The sequence below is a fragment of the Squalius cephalus genome, assembly GCF_949319135.1.
Source record: "Squalius cephalus genome assembly, chromosome: 6".
Lineage (NCBI taxonomy): Eukaryota > Metazoa > Chordata > Actinopteri > Cypriniformes > Leuciscidae > Squalius > Squalius cephalus.
Window position 1 is genome coordinate 6,316,599 of NC_137127.1, and position 26,221 is coordinate 6,342,819.

Genomic DNA, 26,221 nt, shown 5'->3' on the forward strand with positions numbered 1-26,221 from the left:
TATTGCATCTGCCCCCATGACAATTCAATAACATTTACTTGTAATGGCTGGTTTTTAATTGTAGCCATTACCATTTTCAAGATCACATTATGTGATGAGGAATCAATTCATTTTTAAAGTCAGCATGAACCAGAAATTGCGACTGACTTTTCTTCAATATTGTTATGTGTATCCAACTTATTGAACGGGGACGGGACTTTGTTGGTATTTTGTCCATCTGGGAATTGATTAGATCATAGAAAGATTGTGGAAAGATGGTCAAAGATTATTAGGAGGACACATGAATTACGATGTACACTAATAAATCATTAATAAATTCTCCATAAAAACACAAAGTCAATTTTGATTTCATGTTGACTTCATATAACAGCATTACACATCATATATTAGAAGTTACTAAGATTATACTAGAGGTTTAAGATTACATGTAATCTTTTGTTGAAAAATTTGAATCCTTTAGCAATAAAAATATTGGAAAATCCCAATAACTACATCAGCAGGTTTCAGATAACTTTTCAGAGATTAGTTACCCCAAAATTAAAGTCTGCTATTATTTACACACCATCATGTCTCTCCAAACTCATATGGTGCTTATATGGTTCATGCCTCAATTGAAGTATCATTATGCAGCTTTTCTGTGAATAGCAATTTCAGTCTGTTCCTCAGGCTATCATGTGGATTCAAAAGACTTGGAATATTGATGGAGATTTATTTAATTTTTTTACTATAAACATTTGAATGGCATACCATGAATGACAATTCTCGAACATCTTTGCGTAAACTATCACTTCAGACTCACACTGCACTGTACAGGAATATAAGCAACTGGAGGACATGTCGGTCTGCTTTGTGATTACATTTTTGTAACATTTTTGTTATGTTCAACCAACTGAGATAACCAGATTAGTCAGATAAGCACATCATGTTTGGCCTTGAATAAAAATAAATTAAATAAGAAAATAAACAAAGGACAGAAAAGTCCCTCCACCCACTCCAGGCCTCTCTGCAAGCAAAGTCAAAATAACAGACTGTAAACAGAGTGAATTAAGGCCACTGTATTACGTCATATAGAACACAATCATGTGTAATGTGTAATGGGAGGAAGCTGGCTGCATAGCCTACATTCCTCACTGCTTACGGGGATGAAACCGGAAACTGGGACACACTGAACATCCCCTCTGACCATGACCTGCAGGTACATGTACGCTACCACAAGTCTGGGATCAGTGCGATTTATTTTGTTATTGAAAGGTCTCCTGTGCTCACCAAGGCTGCATTTATTTGTTCCAAAATAGTAAAAATAGAAATATTGTGAAATATTTATTTTTTAATTTCTGTGATGGCAAAGCTGAATTTTTAGCAGCCATTACTTCAGTCTTTGGTGTCACATTATTCTAAAGCAGTTGTGCTTTGCAATCTGTGGCGAAGCAGGCGAGAGCGTTTGACACAACAGGCCCTCTGCTATTTTCAATATACATGCTGCGCCTTGGTAATATTATTAGAAAACATGGAATTAGTTTCTGTTATGCTGATGATACTCAGTTATACATTTTATCACGTCCAGATGAATTCTCTAAATTATCTAAGTGTGTTAAAGATATAAAATACTGGATGACCTGTAATTTTCTTCTATTAAATTCGGATAAGACTGAGGTAGCCTATTACTTATTGGACCAAAAACCTGTACACAGAATCTCTTATGTAAGGGATAATGTACATCCAGCCGGTTGTTCTCTCACAATAAACGAATGCGCGAAGCGGAGGGGTCTTCCATCAGCCTGAAGGGGGTTATTTTGAGAGAACGACCGGCTGGATGTACATTATCCCACTTATTACACGGCTACTTGCAAGTCAATAAATAATTAGACTCGAAATATTCCGTAAATAATTAGACTCGAAATATTGATCTGAGTTGAAATATTTTATTAGCTCTTTAAACGCAAAGTTTCCGCGGAGAGAGCGGAAGTTCAAACGAGACGGACATTTAAGGGATACGGTATGCAGTCATACCACTTATTACACAGCATTTCGCCACATAAATAATTATGGAGATAAGAGATATTGATTTCAGATTAAACTGTTTTAAAATCATACCTGTTTGTATTTTATAATCCAAAAGTGTACAAAACAATAGTCACAAAATGGCAGCAGCTGTGTTTGTATGAAACAAGAGAGTGCGAGTCCACGATACTGGATGGCATAATTATATAACTGTACACAAAATAATGATTCGACTGAGTTTTAATAATTTATTAGCTCACCAAATGCAAAATTTCCACAAAGAAAAGTCACCCGGATGAGCCTGCGTTATCTATTTTGAACGGCTGTTATCTGGGAATAACATACCGCTGGATGGTACGATTGACCAATCAGAATCGAGTATTCCACAGAGCTATGTAATAAAATACAATATGCATCTAGAAGGATGTACAACTTCATCCTCTACAGTTAAAAACTGGGTGTTGACTTCTATTTGACATCAACCTGTCTTTCAAAAATCATATTTTGTATGTTGCAAAAGCAGCCGGAACATGCTATCTGTTTCTGATGCAAAAAAGCTAGTTAATGCATTCATGAACTCTAGACTAGATTACTGTAATGCATTACCAGCTGGTTGTACTGCATCATCAGTAAACAAGCTATGCTTGGTCCAAAATGCAGCTGCTAGAGTTCTGACTAGGTCAAGAAAATATGATCATATAACACCAATTTTATCATCCCTGCACTGGTAACCTTATTAAGTTCTGTACCAATTTCAAAGTATTGCTACTGACTTATAAGGCCCTAAACGGTTTAGCTTCTGTGTATTTAACCATTCTTCTATCACCAATCCATCACACTCTTTAAGATCACAAAACTCCTACACTCTGGAATAGCCTTCCCGATAATGTCAGGGCTCAGACTCACTTTAAATCTAGATTAAACATCTCGTAATTTCTCAAAGTGTTGTTCATTTCTTAATTTATAAATCATGTTTTAAAAGGTAAAACAAATTGTCTGATCCTTCAAAATTAACATGGAAAATCAGTTTGAGATGTCTATGCAGAAAACTACACTGAAATCCCATTCGCTATATCTATCTTAAGCTCATAAATAGAGGGATTCAAGCGAGAGCACTGGCGTGAACAGATGTGAAAGATAAAACACGGACTAGGAGACCAGCTAATTTAGGAGATTTACTGTACTTCTTTGTCTATCTTCCATCACCACACCCTCAAACACTGCCATGCAACAAGTTCAGCAATGAAATACAGCCATAGATCACCACTGAAACAAATGTGAAAGAGATGTGTGTTCACACTGCCAATGAAACATGACACGGGCAGACATGCCACACAATGTTCTACTGAACGTACATTCATTGCTGCTACAACGCCTTAGTTGCGTCAAAACAGTGCTTCTGTTTGAAACACTGTCAGTTTCGCCCAAGGCTTGCAAGTCACCATTAATGGTTCTTTCATAAGGTTCTGACTGTACGCCACCATTCATGAGCAGGGCATATACCAAACCCTTACACCACCGTCATCATAAGTTATGATGAATTTCGCAGAATATTCTCCAGTCGTGCTCAAAAGACCAGATAAGCTTCCCAGTGCTGATTAATTTCCCGCATGGAATCAGATCCCACAGATATTCTCACAAAGCTTTGAAAATGTCCTCAGAACTTTTTTTATGTTGCAAATGCATTTTGCAGAAACTTTCTTTAACATATTTTACTAAATTAAAATTTACTTCACGAAATTTGGAAGCAATTTTCCCTCATTATCAGCACAGATTATGTGTGGGCTGCTGACTGGTTCTCCTTAAAGTCAATCCAATCCAATATCCATTGGGAATTGTTTGGATTGTGAAATCCGGGCATTAAAAACAATAATTGTGCCAGACCAAATGCAAGTTTGCTAAAACAACTATTAGTTAACATTCTAGTCTGTGTAAGTGACTTCAGCTGAAAAGGAAAGTTATTTCAGAGGAAGAGCAAGTTACATTTTCATTAAAGATGTCTTAAAGAATTTTTTATTTGTATTAAAATATACAAATGAATCAGTCACAATAAGACCAAGAATATGCATCAAAAAAGTACAATACCATTCAAAAGTTTGGGTTCGGTACGATATGTCTCTTATGCTCATCAAGGCTGCAATTATTTGATCAAAAATACAGAAAAGATTAAAAGACAGTAAAGATAGTAATATTATGATATTGCCCAATTATAAAATGGTTAATTAGCCCTGTCTGATAGTGAGTTAACATTGCATAAGACAGGGCAGGGGTGTCCAAACTCTGTCCTGGAGCTCCGACTTTCCTCAACACACCTGCATGGAAGTTTATAGTACACCTAGTAAGACGGTCAGCATCTAAAATCACCCCTATACCCTTAAATAGGGCACTATTTGAGGGGACAGCCATTTGTAGTGGTGTCAGAAACCATAGTAGACGTTATCGAGTGGACTCATTCAATCCCATAATGCACCGCAATAACGAGTGTACAACTGATGTACGCTCGATGACTAGAGAATACCCATAATGCACTGTGAGGGTCATGCTAAATGAAGTTTTCCCCAGAAGATGGTGAATCATCCATCCATTTGATTATTAAATAGTTTACTAAGGTTTATGCTAGTTTCCATGACAGAATTCAAGATACATCTTCTCATAACTACTGGAGCTGCCAGTTTGATAAATTTCAAATCATTAGCAAGCGCAAACAAAAGCGGCAGCCCTTCCGGTGCACTCAGTGTCCGAATTCACTCACTCGTTTTCATTCACTCCCTCAAGTGGACTATATTAGTGGAGTAATGTAAGGAATAGTGAATGAGTGTATAGGGGGCGATTTCATACACAGCCCTTGATTAGCTGATCAGGTGAGTTTGTTTGGGTTGTGTTGGAGCTCAACTCTGCAGGACAGTGGCCCTCCAGGAGCAGGATTGGACACTCCTGGCGTCAGATAAAGAAAGACTACTAGCATATCATAATTATTATAAACTAGTGACTGTTTGGTTCTAAGATAAACACAATTCTTATTTGGATTAGCGCCTTATGAAATTGGTACAAGTAATGGACCCTTTGTGTCAGCGCGGTATTCTAGTTAATGAAAAACCACGGGGAACTTTTTTGGGCCTTATGGGGTGTCCCTCAGTTCAAACACTGAAACCGTGCACAGCTTTAAGCACACAACTGCAGCAATGACCTCAACTGTTCAACAATCCACAAGAACACGGAGGTTAAAAAGTATATTTTATCAAGCAAAGGAATGTTATTGTTTGACTGCTGCTCTAATCTTAAGGAGTAAAATAACTATGTTTCCACTCCAAGCATGGATTAAAGAACTTTTGTAGCCATTTCATTTAAAGTGGAACTACTACGGCAATATTTAGAACAGAAAACACTTCTGTAATGCATTTAAAGGCTGGAATATAGTCTACATGACTTTTGCTCAGACTTTTATCCTGACATACAGTCTAGAAGAGTCAACAATAGTTGATGAAAGTCTACGCCAGTCTGCAGATTTTGACATATTTAACAGAAAATTGCGTAGTGTATGATTGGCACCTTGATTCCAGTCAGAGGATATCAAACCACGTTTGATATTTGGAGCCGATTTTAGGACACATATCGTATAGTGTTTGGCACGTCATCATCAGCCTTAAATTTGATCAAAAGCATAAGATCACAATGTACTTCCAAACCTTAAGAGACACAAAAAAGGCTTGATCTGTGTTGACCTGCATCACCAAATATCACAGAGGAATAAAAAAACTGCATGCTGAGTCCTTGGAAAGATTGCAGAGAACTGAACTGGCACCAACTAAACAGACCTTTGGATTCTCATGTGGCAATACAGCATTTTAATAGCATAACCCAAGATCATTTCATAAGAAATCATCATTTCATAAGAAATGATATCAGTATGTCCACGAGCCCCGTAGTGCTTTTCTTATTGGTTGCCGTTTGTCTCACACAAGTGAGAAAGGTCCACTGGGTAGTGTTAGAAAGAACACGATCATTCTCACCAGTAATGACAATAAACCACAGCTGAGCCAGAGCTAATAATGAGAAGAATGTCAGTTAAGACAGCATGACCATCTCTAACATTATGGAAAAGCAAGTCTGTCTACCCTTTCTAATTTAAGGCGGTCATGTGCTGCAATGTGTTGCATAAACACAGTCAGTAAACTAACCTGCTTTGATTTCATTTAGTCTGCACAAAAGAACAATAGAGAGCAGTCAAAGAGCCTTTAAAGTGCACAGAGCTAAACTTAAAAATCAAAGGCCTGGTTTCACAGACAAGGCTTAGACTAAGCCAGGAGGACTAGAACTAGGACATTTAAGCAGATTTTATAAACGTGCCTTAAAAAAAACATTACTAAACAGACAAAACAATGACACTGACATATAAGACGTCAGTGCAAGTTGCTTTTAGTTAAGACAGCTCAAACATGCATTTTATTCTGGGCCTTGTGTGTGAAACCGGGCAAAAGAGTGTGATTATTTAACAGAGTGGGACACTTGAGCCCCTTTCACACAGAGATTTTAGAAAATACACAGATAACGTGTCCTGGGATTTGTCCCGGGATCGTTTGATTTTGGTTCATTTACACTGCCAGTGATTTTCTGGAATCTGTGCGTTCACACACATCCCGTCAAGATCCCGTCAAGACACGTGACGTGTCGAAAACATGTTGTGATACAACAGCGGAAGTGTTTGCATTGCTTTGAACATGGCAGCTGATCAGGCATTAGATGTTGATGTTCAAACTTGTTTGATGTAGGCTACAACATGTTTCGTGATCAAATCACAATTTTTTTTTCCAATTATGACTTCTTTTCAACGTGTTAATTCAATAAGCCGTCATTACGTTGTGCGTCAAGTTATCACTATGACACACCCCTTACGGCATTGTCCTGCTTTTGTTCACACAGGGCGCGTTCCGGGACTGATCCCGGCAATGTTACTAGTAGGTCCCCATCCCGCCATCAATCCCGGGACGTGTTTGCATTCACACAGAAGGCACTCTAGCAATTTTACGGCAATTTCCCGGGATCAGCGCGCTGTGTTAAAGGGGCTATACTGTAAGGACATTATAGATGTGTAAATCACTGAATAGACATTACTAAAAAAAACTTCAGAAATTAATAGATTTTTTTTTTTTAATATAATTAAAACAGTCCTTAAAATGAAAGTCCTACTTAGCGAGGCACCAAAGTAAACAAAATTGTAATTATAATTATTTTGATGTATGGTCGATAACCAATACAAGGGGCTGACATTAAACTTGTGTACAATTTTGTCTAAATAAATTACAAAATAAAACACTAAAAACTGAAATCAATCATTTTAAAAGATACAAATCAATTTAGGCATCACAACTTTATAAGGTACAGTATGAAATATGCAATAAATGTTTAGTGATCTTAGAGATTAACTTTGAGTGTTGGATCGTGGTGGTAAAAGTAAATGTTAAAATAGGAAATATGAGCATGCACAATTAAATATACAACATGGCCTTATATCAACTGACACTGATTAAAAAAAAATAAAAAAGTATATATATATATATATATATATATATATATATATATATATATATATATATATATATATATATATATATATATATATATATATATAAAACTCTACTTAAAGGAAGGTTAATTCAACTTTACAACTCTATAAATTTGCGGTACTGGATATTCACCTCATAGACTTTCACTCTATGTCTTTTCAATGAGTTGAAATCATTTCCTGAGGCAACTGACATTCTATTGACAAAGCTTAATTTGTTTCCGGAATATTCCTCTACACACAGATGTCAGCTTGTCTGCGTCATGCCAAACAAAAGCAGGTTGTGTAGAATTCAAGTCAGAACAACTCAAATCAAACCATGCAATGAATTAGCCCAAATCCCAAACGACAGCCTCTGAAACCTGATAAGCCCACGCATGAGCTTCAGGGTCTTAGGTACTTTTTTTGGCAGACACTAATTTGCCTATTTAGAAATATTTAGCCCCAAAATGTGAAACATTCTTCTCTTCTTGCTTTAACCATATTAAAACCTTGGCTAAAATCAAAGGGATTGTTTTCACCCTTGCAACAATGCAGTCTCTAAAAGCCTGGGCTGCCTAGGCGTAGTAATTCAATCTGTGAGAAATCCAGGAGAGGACATCTGTTCATTCTGTGGCACAGCGGTGCCCTGCTGACATAACAGTGTTGGAGGAAATTAATCTAGAAGCTCAACTAGATCCTCACTCTGAGGGACCAATCAATCAGAAGAACACACTAACCTTTTCCCAGAACACCTCGCTTTGTGACAGATGCTTGATATAAAAATTGTTAAAGATATTAGTCACCACCTTTAGTGCTGTACACGTCAGTGGTCAAAATTCTTTTCAGAAAGTGGTTTCTGAAATACAACAGTTACAACACGACACAAGCTTTTAATCTTCCAACAACAACAAAAAAGACCATAGCTTTCAAGTTCATGGCCACCAAGATCAAGTATTGGACGGGGCAGTGTGCATGTAGGAAATTATGTACTGATAATAATGTTCCGCCCAATATTGATTGAAGCCATAATTATTTTAACTATATAGTCGATATAAAATGTTATACTACATTGATTATAAAAATAAATAAAAAATATAACACACAAGAAATAATATTAAAGGGATAGTTCACCCAAAAATGAAAATTCTGTCATCATTTACTCTCCCTCAAGTTGTTCCAAACCTGTATGACTTTCTTTCTTCTGCTAAACACAAAAGAAGATATTTTGAAGAAAGTCGGTAACCAAACGACTGATGGACCCCATTGACTTCCATAGTAGGAAAAAAAATACTATGGATGTCAATGGGGACCAGCAACTGTTTAATTACCAACCTTCTTTAAAATATCTTCTTTTGTGTTCAGCAGAAGAAAGGAAATCATACAGGTTTGGAACAACTTGAGGGAGAGTAAATGATGACAGAATTTTCATTTTTGGGTGAACTATCCCTTTAAGTTTTAGGCATCACAACATTATAATGTAAATAACCAGCTACTAAGGATTAACTTAATAGGACAAATATCCAATTAAATAAAGAATCATATATATATCTGCCGATATATATCTAATATGGGATAATACCAAAAAACGTAAATAACTGATATGAAACCAATATATCATGCATCCCTTGTTGGCACATCCACAAGAGGCGTTATAAGCAATACAATTATTTTTTTCTACATTGCAGATGCAGGTTTATTAAACTGCCCAGATGTAATTAAAAAAATGTGCCTGTTGGTAAATTTTTGCAAAATGATATCGCGTTGCTTGTAGCATGAATAACGGCAGTTTAAAACAGTGACTGGCGCTAAATAGAGTCTTCAATTTTCTTTATAACAGTTCAACATGACTGTAGCAACATCTTATTACCATGGTTATTTAACGCTGTTTTTGTTCACTTCTACAAGACTTTGAGTACCAGGTGAGCTTCCAAGCAAGTTTACCAAGTCCAAAAGAAATATATATGGAGCTGGTTATGTAATTCAAACGTCAAACTGTATTAGTTTACAAATCATGCACTTCGGTAAAAGTGTTTTGAGGTCATAACATAGTATTGTGCAAGGAACCATGCAAAAATAAACTTTATTAATCACTAATCTCATCACTGTTATCATAATTTGTGTAAAAGGGAATAAAAGTTGTTGGTGCTTTTAATGCCTCTAGTGTTCATTTCAGCTGGAAACTGAAATGTATAGGTACGTTTTTGCACGTTTTAAGTATTTACAATGAGCCTGTGTTGATACTATGTAAGAAATCACATGAAAAGTGTAAATGCAAAGGCATAAATATCGGGAATCACAAACCGATTCCTGTAGCAGGAGGAAAAAGTATTGTGTAAACTACAATGAATCATATCACATTTTAAGGCCCGTTGCGCACACTAAGATATTGTACATGCTGCACAGTCTATGACTGAAGGGAACACTCATTATTAGAGAATAAACGACTCTCTCCTAATCACACATTCAACTCACTACTATTAACATCAGCAATAATAAGTATTTTCTACCAAACTGTCCATCAGATCACACAGCAATTGAAGATTCTTTGGTCCGAGAATCTGAAAATATGGTGCCGTCACAGTTTCACAGGACAGTGTTTGATAAATCAACCCAGTGATAGAATAAGACCGGACAGAAAGCAGGTCACCATCTGCTTGTCTTACCCAGAGTGCTGTGCTCCCGAGGACTATAGCAACAGGGTGGTTTGCCTCTTTGCAGTGACATAAAATCATCATCATCACTATCGGTTTGATTAGTAAACCAAAGTGATCATACTGAGTTGAAGTGCACTTCCCAGCCTCATCGAATGAAAGCAGGGTAAAAGCTGCAATGACCTCATGAATAATGACAGGTCACTTCATATCATTGACACCCAGAAATGTCATCTATTATGAAGATATTTAATGCAGCTCACCACAATTAATCTTAGACTTGACTCTGCACACAACAAAAAGGTGTTTTCTTCCATATTTCAACATGCATAACTACACATTCTGTTCTCATGAGACATCTGAAATGGACAAAATGCAATTCTGGTCCAGTGTACATATGATCTAGATTTAGTGCTCTTTCAAGCCCCCTATCAGTTTCTGCACTTTATATAAAATGCATGACCCCTGCTTCTTTTATGTAACCATGGTAACAGAATCGGGGAAGAACGGGATACCGTTTCTTCCTCCTCCTTTGAGTAATAAATTCCCACAGATTCACCGCCCACACCTGTCTCCAGAATGAAGACCAGGAAAACACAAACGACCACAACCGCTGTATTGTGCATTATGATCAGCAGCTTAAAAAGTGCTATGGATTTTGGATCGCAGCAGTGTTGCTTTTCTCATAAATCAGCTGCTTGAGGACTCACCTCGAAGCATATAGGTGACCATGATGGTTATTTGAGTTGAGCTGTTACGTGCCAAACCACACAGAAACAAATGGCGGAAAAAAGGACTGGTGTGAATATGACAGGAAACAAGGACATAAAACAGCCAGACGTTACCTATACATTTCCTTGCATCTGTCCTTGTGCTTGGCGTTTTACTAAGACTGTAAGCAACAATTACTCTCTGACCTTAAGCAGAGCAAGTAACACATCAGACAGGGAGCGGAGACTTCCTAGAAATCATTTACAATGCCAAGAACATGATTGCATGCAGAATGACTACTAATAGTAAATACTTGAGAGCATAACAAAGCTCAGATGCTGGTAGTTTGAGAGGAGAAAAGGGTTCAATGTCTTTGTTGACACAACTGTGTGGCTCTTTTCCAAAAGCTTCTTGCATAGAAATGCTATGAGTGTGCAAAGGCTTTTTTATATTATTACAGTTTAAAATTCAGCCCCTGCTTTGCTCAAAATCTGTGCAAAGACAGTGGGTTAAAAGCGTTCCCCAGAGTATACAGTGCAACAGACTTTAAAAAAGTATCTTATAAAAGCATGTCTAGACTTTTTACATAATATCATGTTCTGTTGGCCAGATAAACAGATAAACAAGCATTGTATGCACATGCAGTTAAAAAAAAAAAACGTTTGGGTCCAATTGAAGATGACTTACAGAAAGTATGTAATAAATGAAACACTCCAATAGCTGTCATTCCAAAAAATGCCATTTGTGACCCTCATATTTGTGTTATTATAGGCATTTTCCTTCAAATATAAAAAAATACTGTAATTGAGGATGTCTTTTTGACCTGTTTTCAACTTCTCTTTGCTTTAATAGCAATTATGCACATTATAATTGTTATATAATTCATAACAAACACTGTTACCATCAACTGTCTACTTGCTATGTCCCAACATTTAAAACCTATATTTCCTTTTAGTTTGAGATGGCAGCAATTTCCTCAAATCTTTAACATCTACTTTAAAACACTTTTTCAGCATAAAAACAAGACCCATTCAGCGGAATAACCGAAACTAAAGACAAATAACAGATAGACAAACCTGTGCGCATTACTGACTGTAGTGTGAGGGAATCTGTCGTAGCAACGTCCAGAGCCGCGCGAGACGCACCAGTTGTTGACAATTATTAAAGACAGAAATGTGTTTCAAGCAATTCAGAAAGTGTGATATTACACAACACAAGTCTTGCCAATCCAATCTTACGTTTTAAAGGAGGTGCTTCTTAAGGAAACGTCCATAACTGTCAAAACTGTCCGTTTTGTGCAGTAGTAAGTTGTCGCGTGCTCGAGCGCGCGCGCATGCCTTCAGTACTCCAAGCTGTTTATATACTCCATATACTTTATAAAACACATGTTGAGCAGTGTTGAGCGTGGTCTGTTCAACAGTGAATTATAATGAACTTCCAACAAGAAGAAAACGCACTACTTTTTTGTCATTCCTGCGACACCGCGTGCGTTTCTCTAATATGTTTGCTCGGTTATGAATCAAAGAGGATAGCCAGAACTCCTGTGTATAACTATGTGAGATGGATAGATGTAACGTTAGCGTCCGCACAAAGATGTTTAACCTGTAATAAAAATCCAAATGAACAAAATTAATATATTTCTCACCAGTTAGTTGAAAGAAGCTTAGGAGGTCTTCTGCGTTTCTGCAGCGCTATTTTCGGTATGCGGTCCGATTATTCTCTTGATAAATTTACATTGCGGTGCTCTTTGGGTTTGCAAACAACCAAGACTCCGACGGATCTATAAATTTACCGTAATGTCACATATACACAGTATCGGCTCAACGCTGTCTACCGTAATACACAGAGCGCGCGTATACACGTGACATGAAGATTGCTCACGGAAATCTTTATCTTTATATCTTTATAGTCTGAAAAGTGGTTTGTTAAGATTCCCATAGCTTAAACAAGATTGTAAAAATAGTGTTGACTTCCAAACAAGGCTGTAACTGTGTCCTTGATTACAGGGAAACATGTTGTAAGGATAAAAACATTGGAAAACATATTGATCAACAAGTGCCTGTAGTGGTTGCAGCAGCTCTGCTTCCCAATGCATTTCAAACACCTTCATTAATACTAGTGGTGTAGATAGGTCGACAAATAGCTTGAACTGCTTTATATGGAAGCCCATTTCCGCACTAATAGCCTATAATGCTTTGGTAAATCTCTATTATGAAATGAAAAGTCATAATTGTGACCTAAGTCATAATTTTGACTTTTTCATTTCATAATTCTGACATTACAAGTAATATAAAGTCTCCTTGGGTTCTTGAAAAGCACTAAATAAATCAAATGTATTATTATTATTATTATTAAAATTATGGCTTAGCCCACTGTCATAATTGTGATGACATTCTGTAATTATGACATAGCCAACTAAGTCATAATTATGAGATAAAAAGTTGAAATTATGACACAAGTCATAATTATGACATACTATGATTATGAAATGAAAAGTCAATGTCATAACATAAAAAACGAACTCTTTATTATGACATAAAGGTCATAATTATGAGAAATTATGATATTATGAAGTCATCATTAGGAGATTAAATGATGTCATAATTTCGAATTTTTATTTCATAAATCATTTTTGTGACATCCAAGTCAAAATTATGACAGCCTACTAAGTCATATATTATGAGCTAAAGTCACAATTATGACACTGTAATTATGACATACTAAGTCATAATTATGAGATAAAAAGTCAAAATGATGACATAAAAAATCTTAATTATGACATAAGTCATTTTATAATCAAAATTATGAAGTCATCATTATGAGATTAAAAAATTCTAATTGACTTTCTGTCATAATTTCCCATTTTTATCTCATAATTTCAATTTACTGTCATAATTTTGGAATTTATAATTATACAAAAGCATGATTTTTTTATATGTGGCGGAAATGGGCTTCCATAGCTATTTTACTGTCAATCATGCAATCAAATATTTTTTTTTTTTATCAAAGATGGCGAAGAGGTGAATGTGGTTCCTCTCTCTGTATATTGTTCTGTAAAGGAACTGATGATTTCAGGTGTCCTTACAGGTGAGGAGCGGGTGCCATACAGATATTTTCATCTAAATAACCTTGTGCACCTTAAAATACCTCAGTCTGATAGCTTACAATCTATTTGCGATTAAACAAATCTGAACGTGAGAATTGCATCAGCTGTTGACTCCGTAGTAGGACAATCTTCCACAGCAGAGTAAAAGCATACATTGGCGGAATAGTCTGGAATTAAAAGCAGCCCACATAGAATTCTGGAATAATCTCATGAGACACCAACCCACACACTCTTTAAACAGAAATGTCTTGCCAACATAATGTTTAATATTTCCACGTCAGTATACACTAGCAAAAGAGAGAGAAAAACACTCAGCTCGCACTGTCCTCGTTTTCTCAGTTAGGCTTGAACTTGAACAATATTACATAAGCATGCCTCTATCATTGTGAGTTTTATTGATAACAGTTTGTGAGTGGAATTTTACTTTTTACCCAAGAATGCATGTTAAAATGTACTGTTTAAGATGGAAAAAGATTATGATATGAAAATAGATATTAACAGTAAAGCATATTTCCTCCAACTATTACATTCCTAAAAACAGTCTGACGCCAGGTATTTTACTTTCGAATCTATTTAAGGGAAAGAAAGAAGTATCCCGCAGCTCAGTATATAACTTTTTTTTTTTAATAAGTAGTCGTCTACATGAATCTTTATTGGTTCTGATTCATGTCACGTGGTTTCCAGTCTGTGTTGACTCATTACTCAGGGCAATTAAAACCAACATTAAGGATCCTTAATGAGAACAGTAATTTGCACATTCTTCTCACAAGAGCTGGATTACTGAACCTAGTGCAGTGTTGAGGGCCATTACATTTAAATACCTATTGTTTTGTAGGCTATTATGAAAAAAGTTCCGGAAGCAATTATTAAGTAATTTATTAGACACCTAGAGGAAGAAAATATTTCATAAGCTTGAGCTGCGCATGAATGAATGTTTGCTGCACTGAGATTCGTTCATTATTTCAGGTTGCTATTGAAAACATAGCTTATTTACGTGAAGTACAGTTCAGTTTCCTTAAAAATAGGCCTATGCAAATGGATGACGCTTTCATATAAATATGATTCATCCAGACCCCTAATAGCAATTTCAAGGCTTTTCACTTAATGTAATTCAACTTTTGATTTTCAAGATGTCTGTCAGCTTGAAAAGAATCAGTCATTTTACAGACAGTATAATTCCAAATAACTTTTGGGGGAAAAAAAGAAAAAAGGCCTTTGTAAGAAATTATGTTAATAGTTTCCTTTCATGCTCGGATAAAGAGGACATATGTTAAATGTGTTGATACTTTAGGCACATTACAAATACTGAGTGAAAATAAACAACCCTAAATACTCGTGTAACATCTTTCAACCTCTCTAAGGATAGAGGCATTTCTAAATGTCACGTGCAGGCTTTTGAGAATAAATGATATGAATATCAATGCATTCTCACAGCTCTTCATCACGTCTGATGCTGCTCCGATGTTTTTTTCAAGAGCACTGCATTGCACCAATGAAATCAGCTCTGTTTATTCTAGCATGCACTGCCATGTATTCATTCACAATGTTATATCAAACATAGTTCCTGTTATTCAATGCAGAAAATAAACTGGGGGTAAGTACATAGTGACCAGTGAGTTGAGTCTCACATTTTAAAAGTGCTAAGAGGCAGCTGAATTCAAAGCTTTAGCTCCTATGAAGGATAGATAGGCTGTGCATGAAAACAAAATGGCTCTCATTTACGTAACGAACGTAAAACTGGGCATTTCGACACAAAACTTGACATTTATCAATATGGACGTGAGTGGTGGCTAAATGATCAAATCTCACATCCGGTTTCAACTTATGCAAGTTAGCATGTACTTGCGTGAATGAAAGCATATGAAGCCAGACAAACCACATGTTCATCATTTAAAAATATGTTGCCAACGGTAAAATATTCAATTGACAGTGTGCCATATTGCCTATCCATAACATTAATGAAGCATTTTCTTATGTTAAAGCAGGGTTCCTCAAACTCGGTCCTGGAGGGCCGCTGTCCTGCAGACTTTAGCTCCAACACCGATAAAACACACCTGAGCAAGCCAATCAATGTCTTCAGGATCACTAGAAACTCACAGCTAGGTGTGTTTGATCAGGGTTGGAACTAAACTGTGCAGGACAGTGGCCCTCCAGGACCAAGTTTGAGGAACCCTATATTAAAGTATTTGCAGGTGTTTTTGGTGTCGGTTTCTCTTTCATGAGATTACTTCCTCTTCTTTCCCGAGTTACAGTTCTCCATTAGCCTGGTTGACACCAGACCCTTCTCAGTTGTAACTGACAGTGGGTCTGGGCGAAGGTTCATTCACAGCCCATTTCACCAACGGACGTCGCTCAAATGCCTCTGCGCGCAATTGGATAGATCCTAAAACCAATCAGAGCGATGAAGGAGATGACGTATGCAGAGCGACGGAAAAACAGTGTTGTTCTGTGCTTGGTTTTTAACAAAAAGGAAACGTTCAAATCGCTTAAAACAGACGCGATAGCTGATTCGAACGAGTGATGTTCCGGTGTGGTGAAGTATCCGGTCACTTTGAAGTGATGAGTCCGGGCTTAGGACCCAAGCAATCCGATTGGTTCAAAGCACGTTTTATGGGAAATCACTTTAGTGCCTGGTTACAAATCAAAATCACTTTATTATAAAAGACGTTTGTACTACGTTATAACGAGTCATTAATGTATTTTAATTAGGGCTGTCAAACGATTAATCGCGATTAATCGCAGCCAAAATAAAAGTTTGTTTTTACATAATACATGTGTGTGTACGGTGTATAATTATTTTCTATATATAAATACACACACATGCATGTATATATTTAAGAAATATTTGCATGTATATACTGTGTATATATATTTATATTATATATAATTTATATTATATATAAATATTTTATATATAAATAACACATTTTCTTAAATATATATACACTCTAAAAAATAAAACATTGGGTCAACAAAAAAAAATATGTTAACGTTTTCCACTAGAATTTTTATGTTAAGACTGCTGGCAGAATTACATTAATTCAAAGCGATGTTTTGAGTACGGTGAATTACTTTTTTTTTGGCCACAATAAAACGCATTTCTAAGTAACACGAACTTAATAATTTTCAACATGAATGCAAGTAATTAAGTTGATCCAACATAATGTTTTAAGTTAGGTGAAGCAGTTTTTTTGGCCACAATAAAACACATTTCTAAGTAACATGAACTTAATAATTAAGTTGATCTATGCAAGAGTTAAGTTGAGCCCTTTTGATTTTATTTGAAGTTGATTACTCTTTTAAACATACATGTAACATTCATCTTTTAATATATTTCCCTTTCAAAACATTTAAATGAACTGTATTACCATGTCCTTTCTAATACAACGTAAAGCATACAGTTTCTTAGAAATCAACCTATGTACTTATCACTTCAAATCAAACATTCAATTGAAATGTATGGTCACTACACTGTCATTGGACAGGAACACAGAAAACATTCCATCACTGGATAGGTTTCGTTCGTTTATTTAAAGTGTGGTTTATGTCAGCTGAATGTGCGGAACGCTTTTCAGAGAAGATAAGGCAACGTTATTTTAGTAAAATTAACACCCAGCGGTAACTCAGGGAAAAAAAATCTCTGAATGCTTCAGGTGAAACTTCGGTCTTCCGACCTATTACCATCGTGTCAATTCTCTATTGATTTTGATGGTAATATCAATTTTGATTAACGTTAATATGCGCAAGGGAGGGAGGGAGAGCAAGACAGTTTGAAGACTGAGAGTGCGCAGGCGCGGCCGGAGGAGGGTTTCTCTCTCTCTCTCTCTCTCTCTCTCTCTCTCTCTCTCTCTCTCTCTCTCTCTCTCTGCTCGTTCTCTCAGTAAAATGCGCGGGCGCCTGTCACAATTGTAAACAATCAAAACGAAATTTGGAAAACTAAAACGGAATTCATAGGGCCCTACATAACTCCGACTTGTTTTGAGCAAAGTATCTGAACAAATAGAGTAGCTACTAGCTAACTTTACCTCGGCACACAGACTAACGTATATTATCAACACTGCTCAAATTTCAGAGTAGGCTAAGGACTTCCAGATTTCGGTATTCGGTTACAGTAGGCTATCACCAACAGAATCCTGAGCGAATGCGAATATGTGTAGGCCTAACTGTGCGTTCACACCGCCGCCGACTTGAGCTTCCAAAGCTACCGGAAGTCATTCATTTTCAATGGAAGCTGGCTTCTCTCAGCTGCAAGGAGCGTCAAATTCCTCGGCGTCGCGTTTTGGGCGTTTTGAGCGTTTTGAGCGTCAATCTGAAAGTTGAGAGAAGCTCAACTTTATGGTAATGAGCTATGACGCGGTTCAGCGGCAAGCAGCGGCAAAACGCCAGCAACCAATCGGAATATACGTCCTTCGCGCTGGCTGATTCCGGAGAAACATACGATGTAAACTTTCGTTCCTACCAAAACATTAGTTCCGAGAAAAAATTATTAATTGCAGAGTTTAACCATCATAGAGTGAAAGTGTATCATTTGCATGTGTTTTAAAGTCCTGTCAGCTTGACAGGGCATAACGAGCAGAGAGAGAGATAGAGCCCCGGCCGCGCGCGCGCTTACTCACCCGAGCGCTGTCTTGAATGCAAGACTCTTGCTCTCTCTCTCCCTCGCGCATATTAATCAAAATCAATTGATAAGATGGTGTCGAAAAAAAACTCTCCAGTGATGAAATGTTTTCTGTGTTGATAAATCTTGCGCGATATCCTAAATTGCCGAATGCATTGCTTGTTTTTTCTGTTTACATTTCATGGTGTGACACTTCTCTTCTCCCATGATCGAACACAGAATGCTGCTACGTCAGAGCGGCCAAAGCGTCAACAAGCTTCCCCGTACTTTTTGACAAGCGTCTTTGACTGGGCGGCCAGAGCTTCTTTGCAGCTCAAGTCGGCGGCGGTGTGAACGCACAGTAAGCATAAAATTACTTACCATTCACCACATTACGCTTCAACGAGTTTCAGCTGTGGCCACACTCATCTGCCCAAAACGCGACGCCGAGGAATTTGACGCTCCTTGCAGCTGAGAGAAGCCAGCTTCCATTGAAAATGAATGACTTCCGGTAACTTTGGAAGCTCAAGTCGGCGGCGGTGTGAACGCACAGTTAAACATGCACACGGAAACTGTGGACCGTTTACACGTCATCAAATTGTTTTTTACATTAACAGAACTTAAAATTAAATTAATTTTTGATCAACTGAAAATATTAAACTCTGACAAGTCATGATAGTATGTTTAATCAATAGGCATAATTTGTGTGTCATCCCAGCTCAATAAAATAACAATTACAAGTAAAAAGTCTAACAGTATCTCAGAACTTGATTTTTTATTTCACAACAATATATATATTTAAGTAATGACTAAAGGTCCTCTGAATTAGTTTTTATGTGTGTGTATTTATATATAGAAAATAATTATACTCCGTACACAGACATAAATTATGTAAACACAAACTTTTATTTTGGATACGATTAATCGCGATTAATCGTTTGACAGCCCTAATTTTAATGTATTTTAACTTATACGTTTCATATACTAGTATTTAACCGAAGCTATAGATTGTGTAATTAAACATTTCTCGTTGTTAGTGTGTTTTTTAGTTAGCTTAGATAGTAGCATAGCATACAGCTAACGTTATCCGATGATCGTGTTATGAGCTTTACCTGATCTTATACTGCACTGATACTGCCTTATACTTAGATTTAGATCAGGCATACTACTGGCATACTAATTGGGTCCTAAGCCCGGACTCATCACTTCAAAGTGACCGGATACTTCACCACACTGGATGTCCACGGCGGCAGCCATCTTTGTTATGTACAAAATCTGCTTCAACGTCGCTGCGCTATTGTCATCGTGTAAAGCCCGCCTCAACGTTTGTGTTTGGTGCCTCGATTTGGAAAAATTTGAAATGGGCTTGAATGGGCTCTTGGCCAGACGGACTTGCAGAGCAAATCTCAAATTTGCCGGAAGTTCGTTAGGGTTTTCCCAGGCTAGTTCTCCATGGCTGCATCCGAAAACTGAAAAATGCTGCTTTCGGAGGATGCATTCCAAGGTCGGAATTATCAAGGCACGTCCAAATCCAATGTTGGCTTCACTTCCTGTCTCCTGAGATACATTCATCTGATCGATTTCTGAAGGCAGCATAGATGTATCCTTCGCTGCCTTTGATATCCCACAATCCTGTGCTTTCCATTCTGTGACAGTTGAGCTAAAAAATAAAGATGGCATCTGAAAGCTGTGGTTGGTGGTCAGATTGTGTGTAAATGTACGTTTTTGGCCATTGTTTTCCACTTTTGATGTCATTTAGCAATTAAATATTAATTTAATCATCACCAAAGCTCTCTCTATTTTGTTGTAGATCATTAAAACATTACGCTGCCTCAGAGGTCGGTCCGAAATTTCGTGAGGTACCTTCGTGCATAAACGACGCCTGCAAAGTCATTGGGTGATAAGGGAAGCGAGGCAACAAGTCTAAGTTTGTCGTAAACTCGCAAGGCTTCTAAACCTTGAATTTATAGGGGCCTGAAATTTAAATGACGATTGCTTTCAGCCGCCACATTTATCAACATTTGATCATTCGTACGATTGATTGGTGGCATATGAATGTTTCATGAATCATGAATGTTGTAACATGATTTCTGCACTGGATCTGCGCTCGTTATATTAGATTGCCCAATGATTCAACACTTCTAACAAGACTGTGTCGTTTAATTCTACCTCCTACACACATCTATATGGATTACCCATAAATCTAAGCTCAGAGATGCCTGTTAGATCAATCAGAACATGTCAAGACGGTGCTTTGTTCACTTTGCTGTTCTGTTGTCAAGGATAGCGTTGATTTGAGAGCAGTCAATAGTGGGGTGGGTGTTCCTTCACATTGATTACACCAGAAATAGTCAGTGAGTTCCCTTTATAAAGCGAATGGCTCAAAAACTTAGTCCACTCAGTCCAAAATGGACCCTCCGAACTGCTGATCAAATCAATGGCTGTTATTGTGCACTGTGATGACCTCCTTTTGACCCCCTTTCAGTTCTCCTCTCATCTACAGACTGACTTAATTTGATATTAAACTGACCTGTGATGAGCTAATGCTAGCTTTGAGTTTGGTCTTTGTAGTGGAAAAAACAACATAACATACATTACAAGAGCATGTCATACATTTCATGATGACTTTGTGTGTGCATAAAAATGTAATTTTTCAAAATATCTTAAAGTAAGCAAATGATGACCATTTTGCTACACAATTTCCAGTTTTTATTGACTTTATTAGCATACTCAGCCTCTTTTAAGTTGTGCTAAGCTATAAAAGCAAGTTATAAACTTCCCTTCTATACACACAAACTCCACACTAAACTAAATTGCTGAGTGAAGCTACTAATTAATTCTTTCTGTCTCCCAGTTTAAAGAAGAAAACCAAGGTTTGTTATCATAAATAATGACCGTATTCATATTGTGACAGCGCCAGAGCTTTAAAGATGATTTGTACAGTCTTCATTGTGACACAAATTATGTTTAAATGGTGAAAGAACTTCAAATGAGTATAATTTGCATTCAAGCATTAGTATAACCTTTTCAGGTACACAAGTGGAAAAAAAAGCTCTGAAGCTTAATTGAATGCATGACTCAACATCAAATGGTACAATAAAAAGCATTGAACATAAAATGTGTGGCAATAAACCCCCAAAAAATCACACGAGTACAGCTTTCGGCTCCTTGGATATGTGTGTTTAGATAACCTTTGAATTGTAACTTTACTCTCAGAATATGCAAAAATTGTTCCTTAATGGGTACAACAGCTTGTCACTGGTGCAGTTTTCAATCAAAGGGACATTTTTGTACCTTATTTACCTCTCAAAGTTCATAGAAATACTTTTTTAAGTTTTAGGTTTTACCTCCTACATCAGTTCATTCCCACCAGCTCTTTGTATCAAGCTTGCCAGAAAATGAAAAAATTGAAAATGTTATGAAGAGGGTCAAGGATGAAACTCATTGGTAATGAGGTTTTAAAAATTCATCCATTTGAATGTCTAAGTGCAGCTCTTATAGAGAATGAGGTTGTATTTGAACATATGTGGTCTCTCTTCTTCTCAAACATTACAGTTTATCACATATTCTTGAACCAGGTCTTATTTCTGAAATGTGTAAAGTTGTGGGGTGAATTCAATTTAAAGTTGCACACATTGCATAAAAAAAAAAAACTGCATCTTATTGTAACCACATGCAATCCAGTTTAACCAGACACTGAAAATTGGTAGATTGTAAGAAAGGGGCGGGTTTTAAGTTTGGCATATTCGTCAACAGAAGATCAAGTTGATTAAACATTATGAGCTCAAAAAAAATAAAATTGCACGGATGCATAGATGAATCATTGACAATAATAAAAACAAGATGCATTTAGAAAATATATACATTTTCATTTCATGCCAACATTTAAAGGTTTTTATGTGCACATTTTAGAAATCTTTTATAAGATAGATAGATAGATCCCAAATTATGTCCATTTTAAAAATGAAAGCAATAAAATCTTCATAAACTGCAAATAAAATCAGTAAATATTTGTGTGATTTACGCATCTAATAATGCTGGTAAATGGAAGAAACTCTCTCTCCATGCTGTCACTCTTGGCTGCAGAAGATTATAACTCTCACATTAGCCTGAGTGTTAAAATGCCCTGGTGCTCTCGCTCTGTCGAGACCGTCCTAACATCTTAATACCCAGGTCACGCATCCGTTCAGTCCAAGAAACGTCAGGTTTTTACTGGAAGCCTTTTAACACATAACATTTTATTGCAGGTTTTTTTTAAAAAAGTTTCCTTTTAGGCTATCGTTGAAAAAAAAAAACCCCTCTGAAAGGAAACTCAAAAAGGCTGACAGTTTCAGTGCACAGCGGGGGACGTTGAATGTCATTGTCTGGCAGAACCATCTTGTCCATCAAGTTCTCACACATCTCAAGAATCATATATTCATTGCTGTAGGAATCACTGTCACTGTCACATAGTCATCGAGGTGTTTGACTTTAACAAATTACTTTTGCTCAAACATCAATTTATTCCTGGTTCTGCATTTCAACTGGTGCCTGTGGGTGTCAGTACATGGTTTTAATCAAACCTTCTGTGTTGCGTTTTCCAAAAGCATCGTTAGCCAACAATTTTCCGTCATTACCAAAATTGTTCAATGATTTGCCATTTTGACCACCTGCCATTTACAGAAACGAATTTCCGCAAACAACATTGCAAACTTGTGTGGTTGGAACTACAGTTCTCGACCTGTGGTTAGAAGTTTCTTGTTAACATGATAGATCCGGCTCTTGGGCACAATAAGCAATAACACTCAGTACATTCTATATCTTTCATCCCAATTAAATACGCTCTTATAAAAAAGGTGCACGCATGAGACCAAGAAACATAATTTAGAGTGAGATATGAAGATCCAACCCCCCAAAATGGGTTGTCAGTCTTCATTATTGAACCCTCCGCTGGTTTAATTGTTCTCATAAATTACGGCTGGGATAAAAGCTCCAATTAGAGAGCGATTAAATCAGTGGGTAGTGTGATCTGTGGTGACGAGTTGCATTTAGCCCTTGTGCTCCGGTCTAGCAGGTGGTTTCAGCGAGCAGAGTTGTCAGCTCTAATGAGAAACGCTGGATGGATTGGAGGTTTTGGAAATCATCGACTGTGGCGACGCTGCACGCAACAGCAGGGGCACAGGGCTTTCTAGCCATAGCCCGAGGCTCTTCTTCAATGCATAAAGCACTGAGACGTGTGGGAGGAAGGAGGAACAGGAGTGGGAGTATTAACTTTAGAAGACACAACAGGGAAAATAGGACAGCTCTGAAGAGAAAGAAGGAAGGAGAAAAAGAGTGAGAGTGCTTTCATGCTAAAACGCAGAGTTAATGTTTTGATTTGTTCTGCTAAATGAGGCTGAAATTAAGGCAGCATCTGATGCCAGTTAGAGTGAATGAAAGTATGAATGAGATAGAAGAAAACAGTCAGGGATGCAACATTCTGTAACAGCTTTAGATGAACAAATGGAGAGGTAAACACAGCTGATGTTTTTAGACACGCAGTACAGCTTTTAGCTCTTGAACAACAGAAAAATAATGCGCCATACAAACACATGTCCATAACTGAAATACTGAAATTATGCCTTAATTCTTTAAAGGGGTGGTTGATTATGATTTCACTTTTTTAACTTTAGTTAGTGTGTAATGTTGCTGTTTGAGCATAAACAACATCTGCAAAGATAGGACAATCAAAGTTCAAAGCAAAGGGAGATATTTTCTTTTACCGAAAATGCTTACACAAACGGCTGGACAATACGAGCGATCGATCCTGGTTAGTGACATCACTAACCCTAAAATTTCCATAAACCCCGCCCCCGGAACGCGCTTTATAGATTATCATGACAGAATAAGCTAATCAATGACTAACTCCACATGCAGCTCCATAAATTCATCAACTAACCATTCAGAAATGTCCTGTTGCATTCTACATGTTGTCACTTCTTGAGTCTCTCTTTGTCCGACTCCTGTTTGGACATAAAAGGCTAAAAGTTGTTTCATTTTCAGTGTGTGTCTGTGTGAGGTAATCGGAGTTGCTAACACACACACAAGCTCTTGAAGCTTCGCCCTTTGTGCCGGGAGCAGCAGCTCATTTGCATTTAAAGCGACACACACAAACGGTGCGTTTTTGCTCACCCTCAAAAAGTGACAATTTGAACATGCTATATAAAAATATCTGTGGGGTATTTTGAGGTAAACCTTCACATACACACTCTGGGGACATCAGAGACTTATTTACATCTTGTGAAAAGGGCATTGTAGGACCCCTTTAATGAAACAATAGTATACCAAAAACATTGTCTTGGCTTTTCGGAGATGGCGAGAACGGAGGGATTTGAAATGTTGTAAAAGCAGGAAATGGCATTTTTATTACTCAACAGGTGAGTAAGATATTTTATTGAACAGTATACAGTAGGATAATCTCTCTCTCACTCTTTTAGTTATGAGAAAGAACCATATTTATCCGCACAGTCATGAAGAGCTAAAGCACAACCAAAACAGTGTTCTTCTTCAAAATACATGCAGTTTTGTTTTGTGAGATTTTCCTCTTGCGTTAGAAATATTACTCAAGCGCGAACTCGACTGATTACAGTTCCTACTCAATTTAACTTTTTAAGTTAAATATTCGCTTGATGTTACTAGAAAATATTTTCTGCATTTGATTTGTTTATTGTACGAGGAAAGAACAGTTTACAACACTCTGAAGAAGGACTGAAGAAAACCGATACAGGGGCAAAGGCAGGAGAAGTGAAGCGATGCTTTGTGTGACACAGGCAGTCAGAGATGGATTTGTGTGGGCATTCCTTTCAGTCTCTTCTATATGAGATGCGCGAGCTGTAGGCGAGATGTATGGTGGTACAAAGAATTCTTTGGCATCAATTACAAGGTGTTTCATTTCATGGCCGGGATTGATAAAGGAAGGTGACAGCAGTTACTGTGAAGAAATCCCTTTGAACATCATCAGTGAAACATGGAGAAATGAATGCACCGTTGTCAATGCTAAATCTCTAATGAAAGGCTGCATGAAATGGCTTGAAGATCACTTTCCTGTGATGTATTTGTTATTTAATTGTATTTTTTCTGTGTAGCCTATCACAGTTTTTATCCAATACATTTGTTTACGTCACAGCCTAGCAAAACTTTGATTTGGACATTGCTATCGCTAGTCAGAGGCCTGTGTTTAATCATGAGGTGTTTAAACTATTACACGCTCAAGGAAAAATCTCTAGAGAGTGCTTAAGATGTTATGAAGTCAGTTTCGCAACAACATGTCTAATGTGGCAGCAGCAATGTGATGACGACGTCCAGAACAAGCTGAATGAAAGAGGCCAGAGAAAACTAGCCAGCGGGAGGGAAAATGTCAACTGCTACGGGAAGGACCACATCTATACAAGCCTTTGAAACAGAATCATATTCCCATTCGCCTTATAGAGAGTTAAATGTCACCGATGAGCAACACGTTCCCTCGATGCTCCCTCGTCTCTGGGGTAGACGATGATGATCATGTGATCACACTTTCTTCCCAACAGCCTCCAAAGAAATAACACGGATGAGATCAAACCAGATTCTCACGCAAGAGACTTTTTGGGAGTCAC

At 37.2% G+C, this 26,221-nt stretch overlaps 1 protein-coding gene across 6 annotated transcripts in view; it reads right to left on the minus strand.

Moving 5' to 3' along the window:
- tp53i11b (tumor protein p53 inducible protein 11b) overlaps positions 1-24,653 on the minus strand; it is a 68,537-nt gene extending 43,884 nt beyond the window's left edge. The window contains exon 1 of one of the 6 annotated variants that reach the window (XM_079875002.1): positions 24,529-24,653. In XM_079875002.1, coding sequence (XP_079731128.1) covers positions 24,529-24,531 — 3 coding nt within the window. In that variant the 5' untranslated portion in view covers positions 24,532-24,653. Of the gene's footprint in view, positions 1-11,984; positions 12,110-12,146; positions 12,322-12,553; positions 12,734-24,528 lie in introns of those variants that run through there. The other 5 variants (XM_079875004.1, XM_079875003.1, XM_079875006.1 and 2 more) reach the window with 5 other exon arrangements.
- Positions 24,654-26,221: the final 1,568 nt, after the last annotated feature.